Source organism: Lithobates pipiens, unplaced genomic scaffold, assembly GCF_037356315.1.
Source record: "Lithobates pipiens isolate NorthernLeopardFrog02 unplaced genomic scaffold, aLitPip1_a1.2 Scaffold_19, whole genome shotgun sequence".
Lineage (NCBI taxonomy): Eukaryota > Metazoa > Chordata > Amphibia > Anura > Ranidae > Lithobates > Lithobates pipiens.
Genome location: NW_027507764.1, coordinates 299,880,473 through 299,897,381, shown reverse-complemented (window position 1 = coordinate 299,897,381; position 16,909 = coordinate 299,880,473). Strand labels below are relative to the sequence as shown.

The following is a 16,909-nucleotide window of genomic DNA, read 5'->3' as shown; positions in this document are numbered from 1 at the left end:
CAATTGGGTATCCGCATACCCTGTACGATCGAACGGGCTCATCGCATCGGCCAATTTGAGGATACCCGCATTAAGCCTCGCCACGTCATTGTGCGGTATCTCAATTATGCTGACAAGGCAGCGATTCTGCAAGCATTCCGGCGCAATCGTACCTTAACCGTTGAGGGAGCTAAGCTTCTGCTATTTGCCGACTATTCCGTTGAGGTCATGAAGCGCAGGAAAGCGTTCGCTTCGGTTTGTACCGCGCTGCACCACCAACAAATAAGATTCTCCTTAGCATACCCTGCTATTCTGCGAATGGAAACACCCTCGGGAGAACGACTATCTTTTACGTCACCGGACGAAGCAGCGAACTACTTGGCCCAAACCACCACGGAAATGGACCATACGGATGCATCGGTCGGCTCTCCGTCCCGACCTGAACCTCGTGATCGCAGACCGCACTCCAGCCCTCGCAAGCCGCCGTATAAGCGCACCCGACTCACTCAGCTTTCGCATCGTGAAGGAAATCGCGGTCGTTGAAACCGACCACTTCTACAGAAAAGACCACACTACTGTTCATCACGCTGAAGATGGAATTGGCCTGCGGAGTACACGTTTGTTCGTTTCTTTTATTTCTATTTCTCTCCTGGGCCCACACTTCTACCATATACGTTATGTTAACAGTTCCTTCGTGTTCTAGTTTTGGACTTTTATGTTTCCTTTAGTGCCCTCGGTCTGGGATATTCTCACTGCAACACCTTTGCTGCCCCCCGCGTGAGGAGCGTTACTCTACTCGGCTCTTGATCTCTCCTGGACATTACTTAAGAGTGAGGGGGAGGCGGGAGGGTCGGTATCCACGTACAGTTGGATGTGGAAAAAAGTGAAGTACATGATAGATGATGTAGATACTTTATGGGTATTACTTTATACTATGTTCACTACAGGTTATGTTCCACGTTACATGTGGTTTTTTATTTTGTGTTTTTCTGACTATTGTATGCCTTTCAGCCTAGCAACGACACGATCTTTGAGTGCTCCCCTATCTGGCGGATCGTGCTTTTGGGGGAGATTTCTCCGCTACCTCTTAGAGCTAACATCTGAATTACCACCACTATGGCGTCGCCAGTCGAGGGGAGTCACTTGAAGATAGTGTCGTGGAATGTTAAGGGGCTTCGCTCCCAATGTAAACGCTTGATGATCCTTCGACATTTGAAGCGATTACGAGCGGATGTGGCTCTATTACAAGAGACACACCTCTCGGGCGAAGATATGCAACGCCTACGAAAACTGTGGGTGGGGGAGGTTTTTGGGTCTCCATCTGATGGCCGTAAGGCTGGGGTAGTGATTCTGTTGCACAAAAAGCTAACCTATACAGTTAAGAACGTACAAATGGATCAATTAGGTCGCATGGTCACCGTATCACTTAAGTTAGCCCATTCGGATATAGCTATTACTAATGTCTATGCCCCCAATTCACCTGACTCTGCCTTTTTTCGTGATTTGACTACTTGGACGACGATGGTGCCAGAAGCTTTGCACGTTGTGGGAGGGGATTTTAACACGGTGATGTCCCCCGCCCTAGACCGTTCGAACAGACCCGCCGACATAGGGCCGACTCGAAACAGACCTCGCACCACATCAACGCTCTTAGCCAGAACGGTAGACCAATTACAACTACTAGACCCGTGGAGGATAACTCATCCGACGGGTAGAGATTTTACATTCTATTCACCTCCTCACGACTCGTTTTCTCGCATAGACTACTTTTTTGTCACCCAAGCGCTTTTTCCTCTGACCCAGGATCCGGAAATCTATGACCCGAGGATATCGGACCACAGCCCAATAGCCCTTAAATTGTTAGACACTCGTGCGGGAGCCCTGCCGCCTCTGTGGCGATTCCCCTCGTACTTAGCAGACAATGAAGATTTTCGGTCGGTTCTAGAGCTAGCATGGTCGGAATATGTCTCTGACAATAGAGAATACATATCCAAGCCGAATTTGTTCTGGGAGGCTGGCAAAGCCTTTTTACGGGGTAAAATCATCTCATATGTCACTCAATTTAAACGTAACGCCAAGCGACAATATATGGCGGCGAGCGAGAAGTTACGGTGTGCTCACGAACGTTTGGTATCTAATCGTTCGCAGGCCAATATTAAATTATGGACGAAGGCCAAGGGGGAGTTTGATCTCTGGGCACAGCAGCGGGAATTGGCCAAAACGTCGTACTCCACTCTATATTTTCACAAATTCGGTAATAAGGCAGGTAAATTACTTGCCAGGATGTGCGCCGGCACTAGAAAACCTACGCGTATTATGTCTTTGAAAGATGATGAAGGGGTGCTACACTCGTCCTCAGATGAAATTAACAAGATCCTTACGGATTACTACACGCGATTGTATTCGACGGACTCGATAGATCCGGAGGGTGCAGCGACCCTTCTCCGTCAATTACAGTTGCCTGTACTCACCGCCGAAGCTCTGGATGCCCTCAATGCTCCCGTTACGGTTGAGGACATTCAGACCACAATTAAATCCTTAGCGTCGTCTAAAGCGCCGGGCCCGGACGGCCTCACTGCCGAATTTTATAAAATGACCAAGGACTTTATCCCGGCCACGTTGCAAGCTGTTTTTAAGTCAATGTGGGAGGGCGGTCCATACCTACCTACGGGTACACAGGCTTATATACGGCTTATCGGCAAAAAGGACAAAGATCCTACTCTACCAGGGTCATACCGACCAATATCGTTGATCAACGTAGACGTGAAAATTTTATCCAAAATTGTCGCCACTCGTCTCACGTCTATACTCCCTTCCCTTCTACACCCAGCTCAATCGGGCTTCGTTAAAGGACGCTCGGCAACGTTAAACATTCGTAAGGTCCTGACGGTGCTAGAGTACGCTAAATCCCACCCAGACAAAGATGTGGCTATTATGTCGCTAGACGCCGAAAAGGCCTTCGACAACATTAGTCTGTCCTGGCTCTTCCAAGTATTGCAAAAGCTGGCGTTCTCCGGTCCGATATTGCAATTTTTACGACGTATGTACGAATCCCCGACGGCGCGCTTGGTGACCCCTGACTTTATATCGGCCTCAATCCCCTTGTCAAAAGGGACAAGACAGGGTTGTCCACTGTCTCCTTTATTGTTCAACTTAGCCGTTGAACCTCTGTCAAGACTGATTAACTCGCCTAACGGGATTAGTGGAATCAAATTAGGGGACCATACGCTTCGCTCGGCCTTTTTTGCGGACGATATTTTGTTATTCTCTACGGATCCGTCGGGAGATTTTAAACGCCTTGCAGACTTATTCCACAAATTCCGGTCATACTCTGGACTGCGCATTAATTTTGACAAAAGTGAAATCCTTTCCCTTCGACCTAACCTGGCCACCGCCTGGACCTCTAGCTCCCCCTTGGCCGTAGCGAAACACTATATCACTTACCTCGGGATACGCATTGGCAGGACACCCTCCACTATCTATTCCCTTAATTTCCCTCCAGTGATATCGAAGATTGTACACGAATTAGAGGCTTGGGCGGCTCTTCCTCTCTTGCTCTTCGGGAGATGTCATCTTTTTAAAATGGTTTCATTTGCCCGCTTACTATACCCAATGCAGACCATCCCTCTCTTAGTTAAACATTCGGATGTTAGATTGATTCACTCAGCTTTAACGAAATTTTTATGGGCCGGGAAAAAACCGAGGATTGCTTTGAATAAACTATGTCTCCCGAAGGTGGAGGGAGGAGCGAGCCTGCCCAATATCCGATTTTACAATCTAGCATGTCTGCTTCGCCAGGGCCTAGACTGGCTTACAGGAAATTCTAGGTACTCTAATGAAGCATTAGAAGCTGCAGTGGTCTCCCCGTTTGCCCTATCGGCTATCCTTCACTCGAATCCAAACAAATTACCCCCTCACATCCGATCTAATCTATTGATTAGAGATACTGTGATAGCATGGAGGGAGTCGCGTAAATTACTAGGGCTACCGTCCGATATTTCACGCTATTTACCAATCCAATCTAACCCCATGTTCCCTCCTTCCACAATGCATAGTGTATTTACTTGTTGGGCATCTAAGGGTCTCACGAAGGTATATGATATCTACTCGAATGACTCTGGCAGGCCCAAGCCGTTCTCAATGCTAGCTAGAGAATTTTCCTTGCCGTTATCTCATTCCTTCCACTACCACCAGCTCCTTAGCTATCTGGGTAACAGGCATAGATGTATAACGAATCAGTTCCAAAAATCATTCATTGATACGATCATACACAATGGTGACTATTCTATCTCTACTATTTATACTTCCCTTATTGAATACCACTCTGCCAAATACCGCTTGCAACCTTTCCGAAAATGGGCGGACATTTTTGAGGATGTGGACCTTCCCGGAAAATTGCTAGAGGGTTATGTTAAGACTAGAAAAATCACAGTTTCCGAAACATGGAGAGAAACCCAATTCAAGATTCTTCATAGGGCGTATTACCCCTTCCGTATCAACCGAGCTGACCCTAGCCAGGAATGCTGTCCATGGTGTTCAAAATTGCATCCTACGCTTCTCCATCGTTTATGGGAATGTCCACACGTTGAGACCTTTTGGAACTTGGTGCTACAATTTATTCATGCTGTAACAAATCGGGACTTACCCAGAGACCGACTTCTATGTCTCTTCGGATATACCACATTGGCTGAACCTCACCTCTCAGATAGTTATCCAGCTATACCCCAATGGGCGCATTTATGTCTCTTGGTCGCACGGAGAACTATCCTGACACAATGGATCAAACCCTCACCACCTTCACTACAGGCTGTGAAAAAAGCCCTGGAAACTCTGTTCTACTTAGAACGACTAGATACTATTTTGCTAAATCACAAATCAACCTCACGCTTTTTTTCGAGATGGCGCATTTTTTTGGAACATGTCTTTGCAAAAGAGGATATACACAGGATTATGCAGCCATTCAGATACACAGAATGGTATCTAAAGAGGGACATTACTAATTCTCTGGGACCGCTCAAGCTACCCAGGGAAGCACTTGGGGAGGAGCCCCCCCAGTCTTGCTCTACAGCGTAATGACTCATAGCTTCAGTTCTTTGCTGACTCTGTATTGCTCTGCCATGTATATATTTCTTTGCTAGGTTGAGTTATTATTCCCATGGACTCTGCTGTACACATCTAAGTTTCTTAGGCATGTGGCTGTCAACTACGAACCATGTATCGTTAGTAAGTGTTTCTTGTATACTTACTGTTTTTGTTTCTGGACTGCTTGTCATTTATGGTAAAAAGCAATAAAAAATTTATTTAAAAAAAAAAAAAAAAAACTTACAAATAATAAAGTTATAGTAGAACTTACAGATGACTGTGCACCTTCTGAACTGAATCTGTATGCAGATGAGCTGTTGTATGTCCCTATGGAACACTGGTAATCGGGAGACCACTGACTACTGTGTGAGTTAGAAAATGTTACACTGCTTCCAGAGGTGATGGCCCCATCTTGATAATCATCATGATCATAATCATAATCCGCATCTGGGATAATAAGGTTTCCAAGACCAATTGGTCCGTTTTGTGCTTTTTCTGGCACACAGTAATTAGACTCTCCCCCAGTTGTTTTCTTAAAAGGTTTTGCCTCTTGTCCTTTAGAGACTAATGTATTACTTGGCACAGTTGGAGGTGCTGGCCCAACTGTGTAGTTCATATAGGGATCCTCTTCAGAGGAATCATCACTGGTCCTAATTCCACTTGTTCTTTGGTCTGAGTGCCCATGTTCACTAGGGTTAGGTGAATCCTTAAATGCATCATCATCAGCAACAAACCCTTCATCTACCTCTTCCTCAGGGTATGGCTGGTTGAAGTTAAAGTTCGGCTTTTCACAGCTAGCAATGCCATTGAGGTCATCTGGAAGGGCATCACTAACAGAAAGGGACATCTCAATGTTCTTAACACATTCATCAATCTCATCAAAATTAAGAGACTCAAGAAACTCCTGAGCTGCTCTACATGCTTCTTCTTCTAATCGCTTCAACTCCTGGTCACGGAGCTCCTGCAGCCGTTGTAAAGATGCCTCTGTTAAAGATAGTTCTTGCTTTTCCTTCATGCGCTGTAAGTCATCAATTTCTTTTTCTAGTCTGAGAATTTCTTCCACCTGCTTGTTCTCCTTCTGTTTTGCTAATTCAACTTTTTCTCCGGTCTCTCTCTGAGCTTCCAACATGGTAGTAAGTTCCTGCTGTCTTCTTGCTTCCTCAGCCTACAACCATGGAAATAAAGAAGTATAAGTCTGCTTTTAAACCAAATAATGCTGATGCTACATTTGTAATTCACTGTTCAATAAATTAAAATGCGTAATGTTCACTGCTTGTCCCATGACATCAAAAAGTTACAAGAAAATCAAACACAATATGCCCCCAAAAAACTGTATGGATACCAAAAAAAAAAAAGACAACTAGAACACGCAAATAGGAGAGTTAACAGATTTGATAAAATGTCTGTAATTCAAGCAGTCGGACTTGGCTTGTGGATTTGCATGGAAAGGGAAGAACAGTAAAGTAAAAGCGCTGTACTAAGTGGGTAGCAAAAATTGCATATGTTATAAACAAATATGGACGTCCCCATGTGAATATAAAAAACAACATATAAATAAAAATATGGTTTATATTTACACATACTGACACAATTATTTTAAAATGTTTATGCTGGCAGATGAGCTGGAAACCATAAATGTATGAAGGGTGTATGAACATTTAAGAAAGATAGGGGCAGATCAATAATAACAATTTTACAGAACAGACACAGCAAATAGTCTAAACCGAAAAGTTTGAATATGTCTGCAGGGGAAAAGTTGTAATGTCATTCTACAAACAATGACAAAAAAATGTGTCAACACCTTGAGAATTTATTGGACTTTTGACTCTGGTTCTTAGATTAACACAAATTAAAAAAAGAATGTTGAAGTGTAACTCCATCATTAGTTAGCGAGTGGAGAAGGGATAGAACCTCTGTCAGGTTATTGTATTAGCAGTGGCAGCCCGTAATGCAGGGCGCAGGGGTGCCGACCCCCTCGCCATGCGCCCGGCCCCCCATAATCTACATGAGGGGTGCCGGACACATGAGTGAGTTCCAATGTTTTTTTTTTTTTAAGCATATGATTAGAGTCTGAGGCTCAAATAGGCTTCAAAAAAGGGTGGGCAGTGATCTGCGCCCACCCAATTGTGCGAAATAGCGAATGAATACAAACGCCAAAAAAATTAATATAAACGCCAAAATATACCTGTTGCAACTGTGTATTAGTCTGTCATGATCGGGAGATTTCACCATTGTCATATTATGGTAACATGAAGGTAAGTGAGGGAAAACTTTCACAGCAATAAAAACCTGGAGAGAGTTCTATCCAGGGCTTTTGTACTTCTTTAAAAATAGGATTTTTGTACTCAACGTAAAATCCTTTTCTCTAAAGTTCATTGACGGACACAGCATCTTCATCTTGACCTTAGGGTTATACCCCCCTTTAGGAGAGGACTTGGCAGAAAGTGTTAAAAACAGCAACACTTGCACAGTCCCACCCAGGGGGCGGGTTCTACTGGCTATAACCCCTCACACTGCATCCAGCAGCTCAGTTTGTCAAAAGCAGTACAAACATAAATAGGAGGGGTGCTGTGTCCATCGATGAACTTCAGAGAAAGGGATATTATGGTGAGTACAAAAGTCCTATTTTCTCTTTCGTTCACTGACAGACACAGCATCTTCATCTTGACTTTAGGGACATCCCCAAGCAGTGTCAAAGCAACGAGGGGTGGGAACAGAAAGAAAATAACTCCACCCATAACAGCCAGAGCTCCTCAACGGAGGAGTTGCAACCATAAACTGCCGCCTGCAAAACTTTGCGGCCGAAGCAAGCATCCGAAGATGCGCTCACATCAACCTTGTAAAATTTTGTGGAAGTGTGAACGGACGACCAGGTCGCCTCCTTACACACCTGGGAAATGATGTTGGAAAGCCCAAGAGGCACCAATTGCCCTGTTAGAATGTGCCATGACAGGAAAGGTAGGCGCCGTCCCCTTATGGCATAAGCGTAAACCACAATCTGTCTAATCCATGATGGTGGCTGATGAGATCGCCAGTCCCTTCTTCGGACCAGCCACCGATACAAACAGCGAGTCCGACCTTTGAAAAGGAGCCTTAGCAGACAGATACATCCTCAGAGCCCGGACCATGTCCAAGGAAAGCAAGACCACCTCTGTGGGTGTGATGGCAAAGGACATAAGGACGGAAGCACAATGTCCTCATTTATATGGAAGGGCGAAACAACCTTTGGCAGAAATGAAGGCTGCGGACGCAGCACCGCTTTATCCTTGTGGAGGATCAAGTATGGAGACTTGCAAGACAAGGTCGCCAACTCAGAAACCCTCCTGGCAGATGTAATAGCCACTAGAAAGACTACTTTCTGAGAGTGTCAATAAGGGGATCTCCCTTTTTTTTTTTAAACAGTGGTTTCTGAAGCACTGATTGCACCAGATTCAAATCCCACAAAGGTAGCGGTGGTCGTACCGGAGGGGGCCACATGTCAAACCCCCTGAACAAACATACTCACCAATGAATGAGGCACCAAGGGTCGCTGAAAAAAAGACAGCCAAAGCTGATATCTGCCCCTTGATTGTGCTTAAGGCAAGTTTCTGATCCACTCCTCGCTGCAAAAACAGCAGAATCCTGGAAATCGAGTATGTGCGTGGATGCCACCCCATCTCCTCACACATGGAGATGTAGGCCTTAAACGTACGATGATAAATTTTCCGAGAAGATTACTTCCGTGCCCTCAGCATAGTGGATATTACCGAATCCGACAGACCTAAGTCCCTTAGCACATGGCTTTCAACAGCCATGCCGTTAAAGCCAGTGACGGTAAGGCAGGATGAAGTATTGGACCTTGCGACAGAAGGTCCTCTCTCATCGGCAGTCACCAAGGAACATCCGTCACCATTCGTACCATGTCAGTGTACCACGGACATCGAGGCCAATCTGGGACAATCAGAATTACCAGAATTACCTCTGCTTTCACTCTGCAAAGCATACGTGGTAGAATTTTGAGTGGGGGAAAAGCATAAATCAGCTGATAATGCCCCCATGGAGCCACCAATGCGTCTGCTGCATCTGCCCATGGATCCTTTGACCTGGCCACAAACATCTGTACCTTCCAATTGAGTCGATAAGCCAGAAGATCCACATCTGGCGTGTCCCACCTTAGGCAAAGGAGCCGAAATACATCCGGATGTAGCGACCATTCCCCTTGGTCCAGCATCTGACGACTTAGGTAGTCCGCTTGCCAGTTTTCTACACCCAGAATGTACATGGCCGACAGAGCTGTGGTGCTGCTCTGCCCATCGCGATGTGAGCAACCTCCAGTGCTGCAGCCAAGCTCCTTGTTCCTCCTTGATGGTATACATACGCCACGGCCGTGGCGTTGTCTGGCTGGATCCTCACTGCACACCCCTGCAGCCTCTGTGACCATATGGAAAGGCACTGCCTGATTGCCCGAAGTTCCAGCACGTTGATTGGCAGGCGGGATTCTTCCTAGGTCCAGCGACCCTGGGCTGACTGTACGCCACAAACTCCCCTCCAACCAGTCAGGCTGGCGCCCATTCTGATCACCGTCCAAGGAAGAGGAAGGGACGACTTCCCAGACCAAAGAGCTGGTGATCTCAGCCACCAGAGCAGGGAATCCCTAATTAGCTGGCTCACTGGAATTTGACAATCCAGGGACAACTGAGATTTGTCCCATTTGGACAGGATCTCCTTTTGCAAGACTCGAGTGTGGAATTGAGCCTACGGTACGCCTCGAAAGTGGCTGTCATGGGACCCAGGACTTGCATGCAAAAACGCAGCGATGACCACCTGCAGGACACCAACAACTTCACCACAGCTTGAAGAGTCTGCAGCTTGTCCGAAGGGAGAAAGACTCTTGCCTCTGAAGCAGGCCCAGGTACTCCATCAACTTCCGTCGGCACCAACATCGACTTCCATAGGTTCAGTACCCAACCAAACTCCCGAAGAGTTTGCATAGTGATTGCCACATCCTCCCTTAATTCTGGGGTGGAAGCTGCTCTCAGAAGGAGGTCATTCAGGAAACATACTATTGCAATCCCTCGCTGCCTTAGCAAAGCCAAAATTGGGGCTAGTACCTTGGTGAAGACCCTCGGTGCCAACACCAGGCCAAAAGGGAGAGCTACAAATTGGTAGTGCTCGTCCCTCGACTGCAAATCGCAGAAATCTCTGATGCTTGATGCATATGGGGACATGCAAGTATGCGTCCTTGATGTCCAGGTTTGCCAGAAAATCCCCCTGATGGAGTGCAGCGACCACTGAGCGAACTGACTCCATCCTGAACCTTTGTACCTTCACAAAGCTGTTGAGGGCCTTCAGGTCCAGGACTGGACGGACGCCTTCCTGCTTTGGGACTACAAACACATTGGAGTAAAATCCCTGAAACCTTTCTGGCGTTGGTACAGGTACTATCACTCCGTGCAGCAGCAGGTCCTGTACTGCCCCAAACAGGGCCTCCCGACGAGCCGGAAGAAGATGAAGCTTGGAGGGAAAAAATCGGTTTCGTGGACAAGAAAGAAACTCTATCTTGTATCCTGATGAAACTAGTTCACAGACCCACTGGTCGGAAAGTAGGGAGGTCCACTGGGCTGCAAACTCCCGAAGGCGACCCCCCAACCGAGAGTCGGGCGGGGGCAAACCTTCATGCGGTAACAGATTTGCTCGCAGGCTTGCGAAACCAGGGACGCTTTTGTCCCTCAGCAGGCACCTTGTCGGACTGGGAACACTTGCCTGCCGACTCGGGCGGACGAAAAATCCACTTCTGAGCGGAAAAGGAGGGCCCTTGCCTACGGTATGGCTCCTACCCTTTTCTGGACTGTGTCATTCAGCTATGCACCAAATAGCCTCTCTCGCTGGAAGGGCAAGTCCGCCAGTGCTTTCTTAGATGCCTGGTCCACAGACCAGCATTTCAGCCAAATCAGGCGACATAGCACTACTGCTGATACAGAGGCTCTAGAGAGCAAGGGGGCCGTATCTACGGCCGCATTACAGACATACTTAAGGCCCTGCACCAACTGGTCTGCCAGCTCCACTTAGACCGGGGAAGTCTGTTGCTTCTCCAACTCACAGTGCAACAATTTTGCCCATTCAGTAAGCTTCTGCGACACCAGGGCCATGGCTAACATTGGCAATGCTGACCCCACCACCGTAAATATGGACTGGGCAACCGCTTCGGCCCCTCTGTCAGCAGGGTCCTTGAAAGCAGGAGTCCCTTCCACCGGAATCTTTTTTACCTTATTTAACCTGCATACCGGGGGATCAACAAACGAAGATGTCCAATTCTTCAGGAAACTCTCCTCAAAAGGGTAACGCACCGCCATGTGTTCCGGGACTGAAAAGGCCCACTGCGGTTTTCCCCACTCCTTATAAATAAACTTAAACTAAAATAAGTTGGGTAAGGAAACACCTTAGCCATGCGGGCCGGCTTGTGGGACCCGAAAGGGACCGACACCTCTGTAGATGCCCCCGCTGCATCCTCCATTTTTAGGGTATCCCGCACCACTGTAATAAGTGCTCCTGCAAGCACCTTTTCCTGCACGAACACGGAGTCATCCTCACTATCCAAACTATCCTGGTGGTCCGCATCCTCTGATATGTCAGAACAGGGGCTGCCTGTCACAGCGGGGCCCGAGTATGAATCAGAGCTTTCCCCAGAAGACGGTGGAGGGAGGGGGGCATTTTTTACCCCCCTTGCGCCCGCATGGCGCTTCCACCCTGGCAACAAAGGCCTCCAGGACCGCTAACAGAGCTTCCATAGGCACAGCAGGTGCAGGGGAACCAGTTGCAATAACAGGATGTCTGGGGAAGAAACACCAGCTTCTGACGCCATGCTGACCCACACTCGCCTGTCACCACTTAAGGACCTAAGGCAAGTCACACAAAATGTCCACCCTCCTAGCTGCCACAGACTGAGGGGCCCCCCACAGGACTCACCACCCTGACCCAGGTACTGTGCTGTGCTGCTGCTGTCCACTCCCCCATGTCATCCATGACGTGTCTGTGTGAAAAACGCGCTGTTCTAAAAGGAAACAAGCACCCAGCGCTAGAGGCAAAACTACCTAAGGCTCCTGGCCGCTGACTGCCTCAGCAACAACGTCTGAGGGCGCCAAGAAAATGGCCAAACTACCAGAAAAGGGCTGAAAGGCAAAAACTGGTTGTGGCTACAAAAAAAATGGCCGCGGCCCAAGGAAAATGGCTGCGGAACATGTGGCGGCCTCCCCACATGTTAAACACAGCACAAACACCCCACCATGGTACAGAAACAGGGAAGAGGACGAGCGGACCCCCAAAACCCAGCGCAGCCCCCTGCCAGGACCCAGAGACCCCCCCCGGAGGACCCCCGGCCAGCTACGTGCACCACACTCCCATGTGCCCAGTCACACAGCGGCCCATAGCATGGGGAGGAGGGAAGGGACAGGGAGAGAAGAAAGGGAGAGTGAGAGATCCCCTAGTCGACCTCCCAGGGAATGCCCAGCTTCTCCATCCTGCCGAGACAGGTGGAACCATACTTTCCCCCCCTGCAGGGACTGCTAGACGCATTCCACAGATAGACCCATCACACGAGCAGTACGGGGTGGCTGCCGGCCACCGCACACTGTGACACAGACAGCAGTATCCCGGTCATATGAGTGACCCGGAGCATATAGCTCCCCGACCACCCCTGGATCAGACGGGGCATGTCTTGGCCAACACAGTGCGTAGCTAGGGACTGCTCAGATTCAATGGCCAGGCTGGGGAGACTACCAGGATCTATATTTTCCAGCCTGCCACACAGCCTGCCTGTTGATTGTAGATCACAGGAATCAAAAATGCAGAACAAAAAAATTCCCAGGACCAATGGTCCCATCGGGAGCCAGGTCCTTCTCCTACACTAGGCAGAAAAAAACTGAGCTGCTGGATGCAGTGTGAGGGGTTATAGCCAGAAGGACCGCCCATTGGGCAGTATTGTGCAAGTGTTGCTGTTTTTAACACTTTCTGCCTAGTCCTCGCCTAAAGGGGCGATATAACCCTAAGATCAAGATGAAGATGCTGTGTCCCTCAATGAACGAAAGAGAAATCATGGGAAGTTCTAAACCTTTGAGTTATATAGCCCAAAGATTTAGGGCTTCCTGTGTCCCTCAACAGATGAGAAAGAAAAGGTGTTATGGCTAGAGATACGCTTTTAATATATTGATTGATAAGTACAACAACATTGCAGCACATCAATAAAAAGAGTTTCAATGGCATGTTACAGTTTAGTTTCAGCTAAAGTTACAACCTTATTCCTGTCATAAGAGAAATATAACGGTTGCCATTACTAATCACTTAACCTTGGTTCACAACTATGTGTTTGTTAGTGTGTTTTGCAGAGGCTCACTACAGTCCATTTAACATGGTTTCCAATTGGACATGTTCATATTTATGCCTTTTCAGCTGCTGCATTTTTTGAAAAGGGTCAGGGACATTTTTTCCCGCAGCAGATTGCATTTTTGGTGCATTAGACTTTAATGTAACCGCACCAAAAATGCAGGTGTTGCGTCTTTGATCCATTTTTAAGGGTTTTTTATGCGTTTTGCATTTTTTTGGCCAATATCAAAGCATGACAATTTTAGGTTAAGTTAGCATTACATGTTAGGGTTAAGGTTAAGGGCTGGGATCAAGTGCTAGGGTTACTCGTAAATGTTTGGGTAAGGGTTAAAGTATTACTAAAGGCAAAATCTTTCTTTTAGTTTTAGAGATTAGAGCAGAGAGGATTAGATTGCTTGTCAATTTTTATTGCTGTCTGTGCACCCGTTAAGGAGATTCACCCTCTCTATTTGTCCTGTTTACCATTATCATTGAAAAGTTAAAGGAAAACAAAATCCGAAATTTCGGGTTGTCCACAGAAAAGTAAGAGAGGGGAAATCTTCCAATGGGGACACTAGTTTTGGGCATTCACTTAATTTGCAGAGATTTCCTCTCACTTCCTGTTTGGATATGGGTTAGGAAGTAAAGCGAAATGTTTGCAATGGGACACAGATGGTGAAAAAAAATCTGACAGGGGTTATTATAACCCTCCCTTGCTCTATCCTAAATGAAAAAAAAAGTTTTGCCTATAGTTCTACTTGAAGGGCTAGGGTTAGCTTTAAATGTTAGGATTAGTGTTAAATGTTAGGCTTGGGGTTAAGGGTTAGGGTTAAGGCTAAGAGCTAGGGTTAGTGTTAAATGTTAGGCTTAGGGTTAAGGGTGTTTTAAGCCTAACATTTAATGCTAACCCTAGCCCTTATACCTAACAATAACCCTAAGCCGTAACCCAAACCTTAAACACCAAGCCTAGCCCTTAACTCTAACATTTAATGCTAACCTTTAACCCTAACCCTGTAACATGTAATGGTAACTCTAACCCAAAACTGTCATACTTGCCTATTGGCAAAAAAATAAATGAAAACACAAAAAATGTATACAAAAATGCAAAACACAGCGCAAAAACGCATCAATCTCAACACGCATAGGTGTGGACATAGCCTGATTCTAAAAATACCAGTTATCTGCCTGCAATGCTGACTTTTACATCCTTCCTGATTTATATTCTTGTTCCAGGTCACTTGCTGAAAATAGTGCTGAAACTTGGATCAGCACAGTAGCCAGGCCACTAGCATTTTTAGAAAGAGGACAGCAATGATAGCCCTGAAGTACTATAGTTTTCTCATGTCAGATTTACTCATCTACAGGCTCTGTAGATGATTAAAAATTAGCAGGATGATGACTGAATTAAATAAGCCTTTATTCAGTCTCAGAATCTGTGTATTAGGTTTCGGGGGTTAGACGGGGACCCTAATTTTAACACACTTCATACTGCAAGCAATCTGTGCACCCATTACCTGTTTGGCTTGTAGTTCTGCTTCTTGTCTTTGTATTTCCCTGTGAAGATAGGTAATCCACATATGTAAGTTAGTGCAATGTTTTCACTTTTACAGAAACTTTGCAATACCATATTTCTCACTAAATAGAAGCATCATATTTGCATAACTAATGCACAAAACTGTTAAACAAGCAGAAGTAAGCCTGCTCCCTCACTTACAGCACTGTGCTTATCGTTCACATTTCAAAATTAGATGCAGTAATTCTGGGGGCAGGCATTACCCCCTCCTTTCCTATCCCTGATTAACTTCTACAGATGGTTTTGTAACCCTCACCTGTTCACAAAAATGCACACTAAAAAATAAATAAATTGTATGATGCCTCTTACCAACAGCAGCAATGGATGACAGGGTGGGATTTAGGGTAAAGGGTTACAATCACCAGACCCATTACCATTTACATGGAATCTCTAGCCTTCTGTTCTTCAAAATATTGCATATTTACCATTTAAAACATTCAAGAGGATCTCTAGGGCCATTCTTATGGGAAAAAATCTTCCTTATTTTTCCAACTTCTGTGCTAAACATTAAACCTTGAGGATCAGAGGATGCACCACCTCTTGCTTCAAATTAATTTATAGTTTGCCAGAGTGTCATGGTTTCAATAAATATCTATCAGTAAAAACAATTATTTTATACAATTTTTTTAAAACTTTGCATTAACACTGACCAAAGCTATTATGTAACTTAGTACAGTAGCTACAACACCACCTAGGTATTGATCAAACTGCAGAACCTACAGTACAGCTGTTTGAGGGCACAAAACCCTAGTGGCTGATACTGCCTCTTACACCCATGGGTTGTTACTGATTTATGATGATACCTATATCTGATGTTCTCTACTCACTTCGCTCTCAGTTGTAACATATTATAAAGCATTTTTCCACTTACAGTTACCTAGGGGTTCACTGATGAATGTTTTTAAATTATAATACATGGAAATGACACCTGTCCATACATAAAGGCCTATTCAAACCTAATGTTTTTTATTAGTCTCAGTTCATTCATTTATATGGAAAATGTACTAGTAAAAATGCAACAAAAAGGATACTCTATAAAAACCAACAACATTAAAACCATGGATGTGTACAGTGTCTAACACCTAAAATGTGTGTCTCTTTTGGAAAAAAAATTAAAGGCTTCGTAAATCAGCTGTTAAAATGCATATGTATAGACAATGCACGCCTATTTAGAACAGCTATAACTAAAAATAATATACATATAAAATGTACATATTTTTGCAGATAACAAATAAAGACCACTTTAGGCAGAAGTATAGAAAATAACTTTGACTTTGTATAGATCCCATACCTTTCTTCTGCTTCTTTCTTTAGCCGTTCTTCTTCCTGTCGTTTTCTTTCCTCCTCTTTCTTGAGCCTTTCTTCCTCCTCTATCCTCCTCCTTTCTTCTTCCTCTCTTCTTTTCTTCTCTTCCTCTTCTTTCCGTTTCTGCTCCCTTAGCTGCTTGTACAAACGTCGGGCTAGCTGCCCACGCAGCTGCTTCTGGAAGGTCAGGGTAGCTTTTTTGAGACGTAAGAACTTTGTCCTCCACAGGAAAGCCCGGTAGTTCTTCTGTATCACCACAATGCAATGTAGCACCTTTCTGTATTGCTTCCTGATGAAACAAACAAGATTGTTCTACACACCAGAATCGATAAAACATAATCCATTCTATTTATGCCTCCCGTTTACAGCAGGTGTCACTTGCAGAGGAACAACCGAAATATAAATCACACCCACTATAAACGCCATGCACAGTAAACAGCTAAATCCTGGCTAAGCTAATACCAAACACAGTGCTATCTTTCTTTACCCTGAAACGACAGTGTCTTGTAAGAGAAGAATAAGCTCTGATATATGCCATGCTTACAGAAGACGTAATTACACACAGCAGGATGCCTTTCTGGGTGACATTTGTCTTATATGTACAGCCAGGGCTCATATGCACATGAAAAGAGA

At 45.6% G+C, this 16,909-nt stretch overlaps 1 protein-coding gene across 1 annotated transcript in view; it reads right to left on the bottom strand.

The window, feature by feature from the left end:
• The window catches only part of MYO10 (myosin X), a 311,116-nt gene that overhangs the window by 50,325 nt on the left and 243,882 nt on the right, over window positions 1-16,909 (bottom strand). Inside the window, exons 23-25 of the mRNA XM_077492017.1 lie at window positions 16,263-16,565; window positions 14,913-14,952; window positions 5,333-6,226 (exon numbers count right to left, since the gene is read on the bottom strand). Of these exons, the coding sequence (XP_077348143.1) occupies window positions 5,333-6,226; window positions 14,913-14,952; window positions 16,263-16,565 (1,237 nt within the window). The remainder of the gene's footprint in view (window positions 1-5,332; window positions 6,227-14,912; window positions 14,953-16,262; window positions 16,566-16,909) is intronic.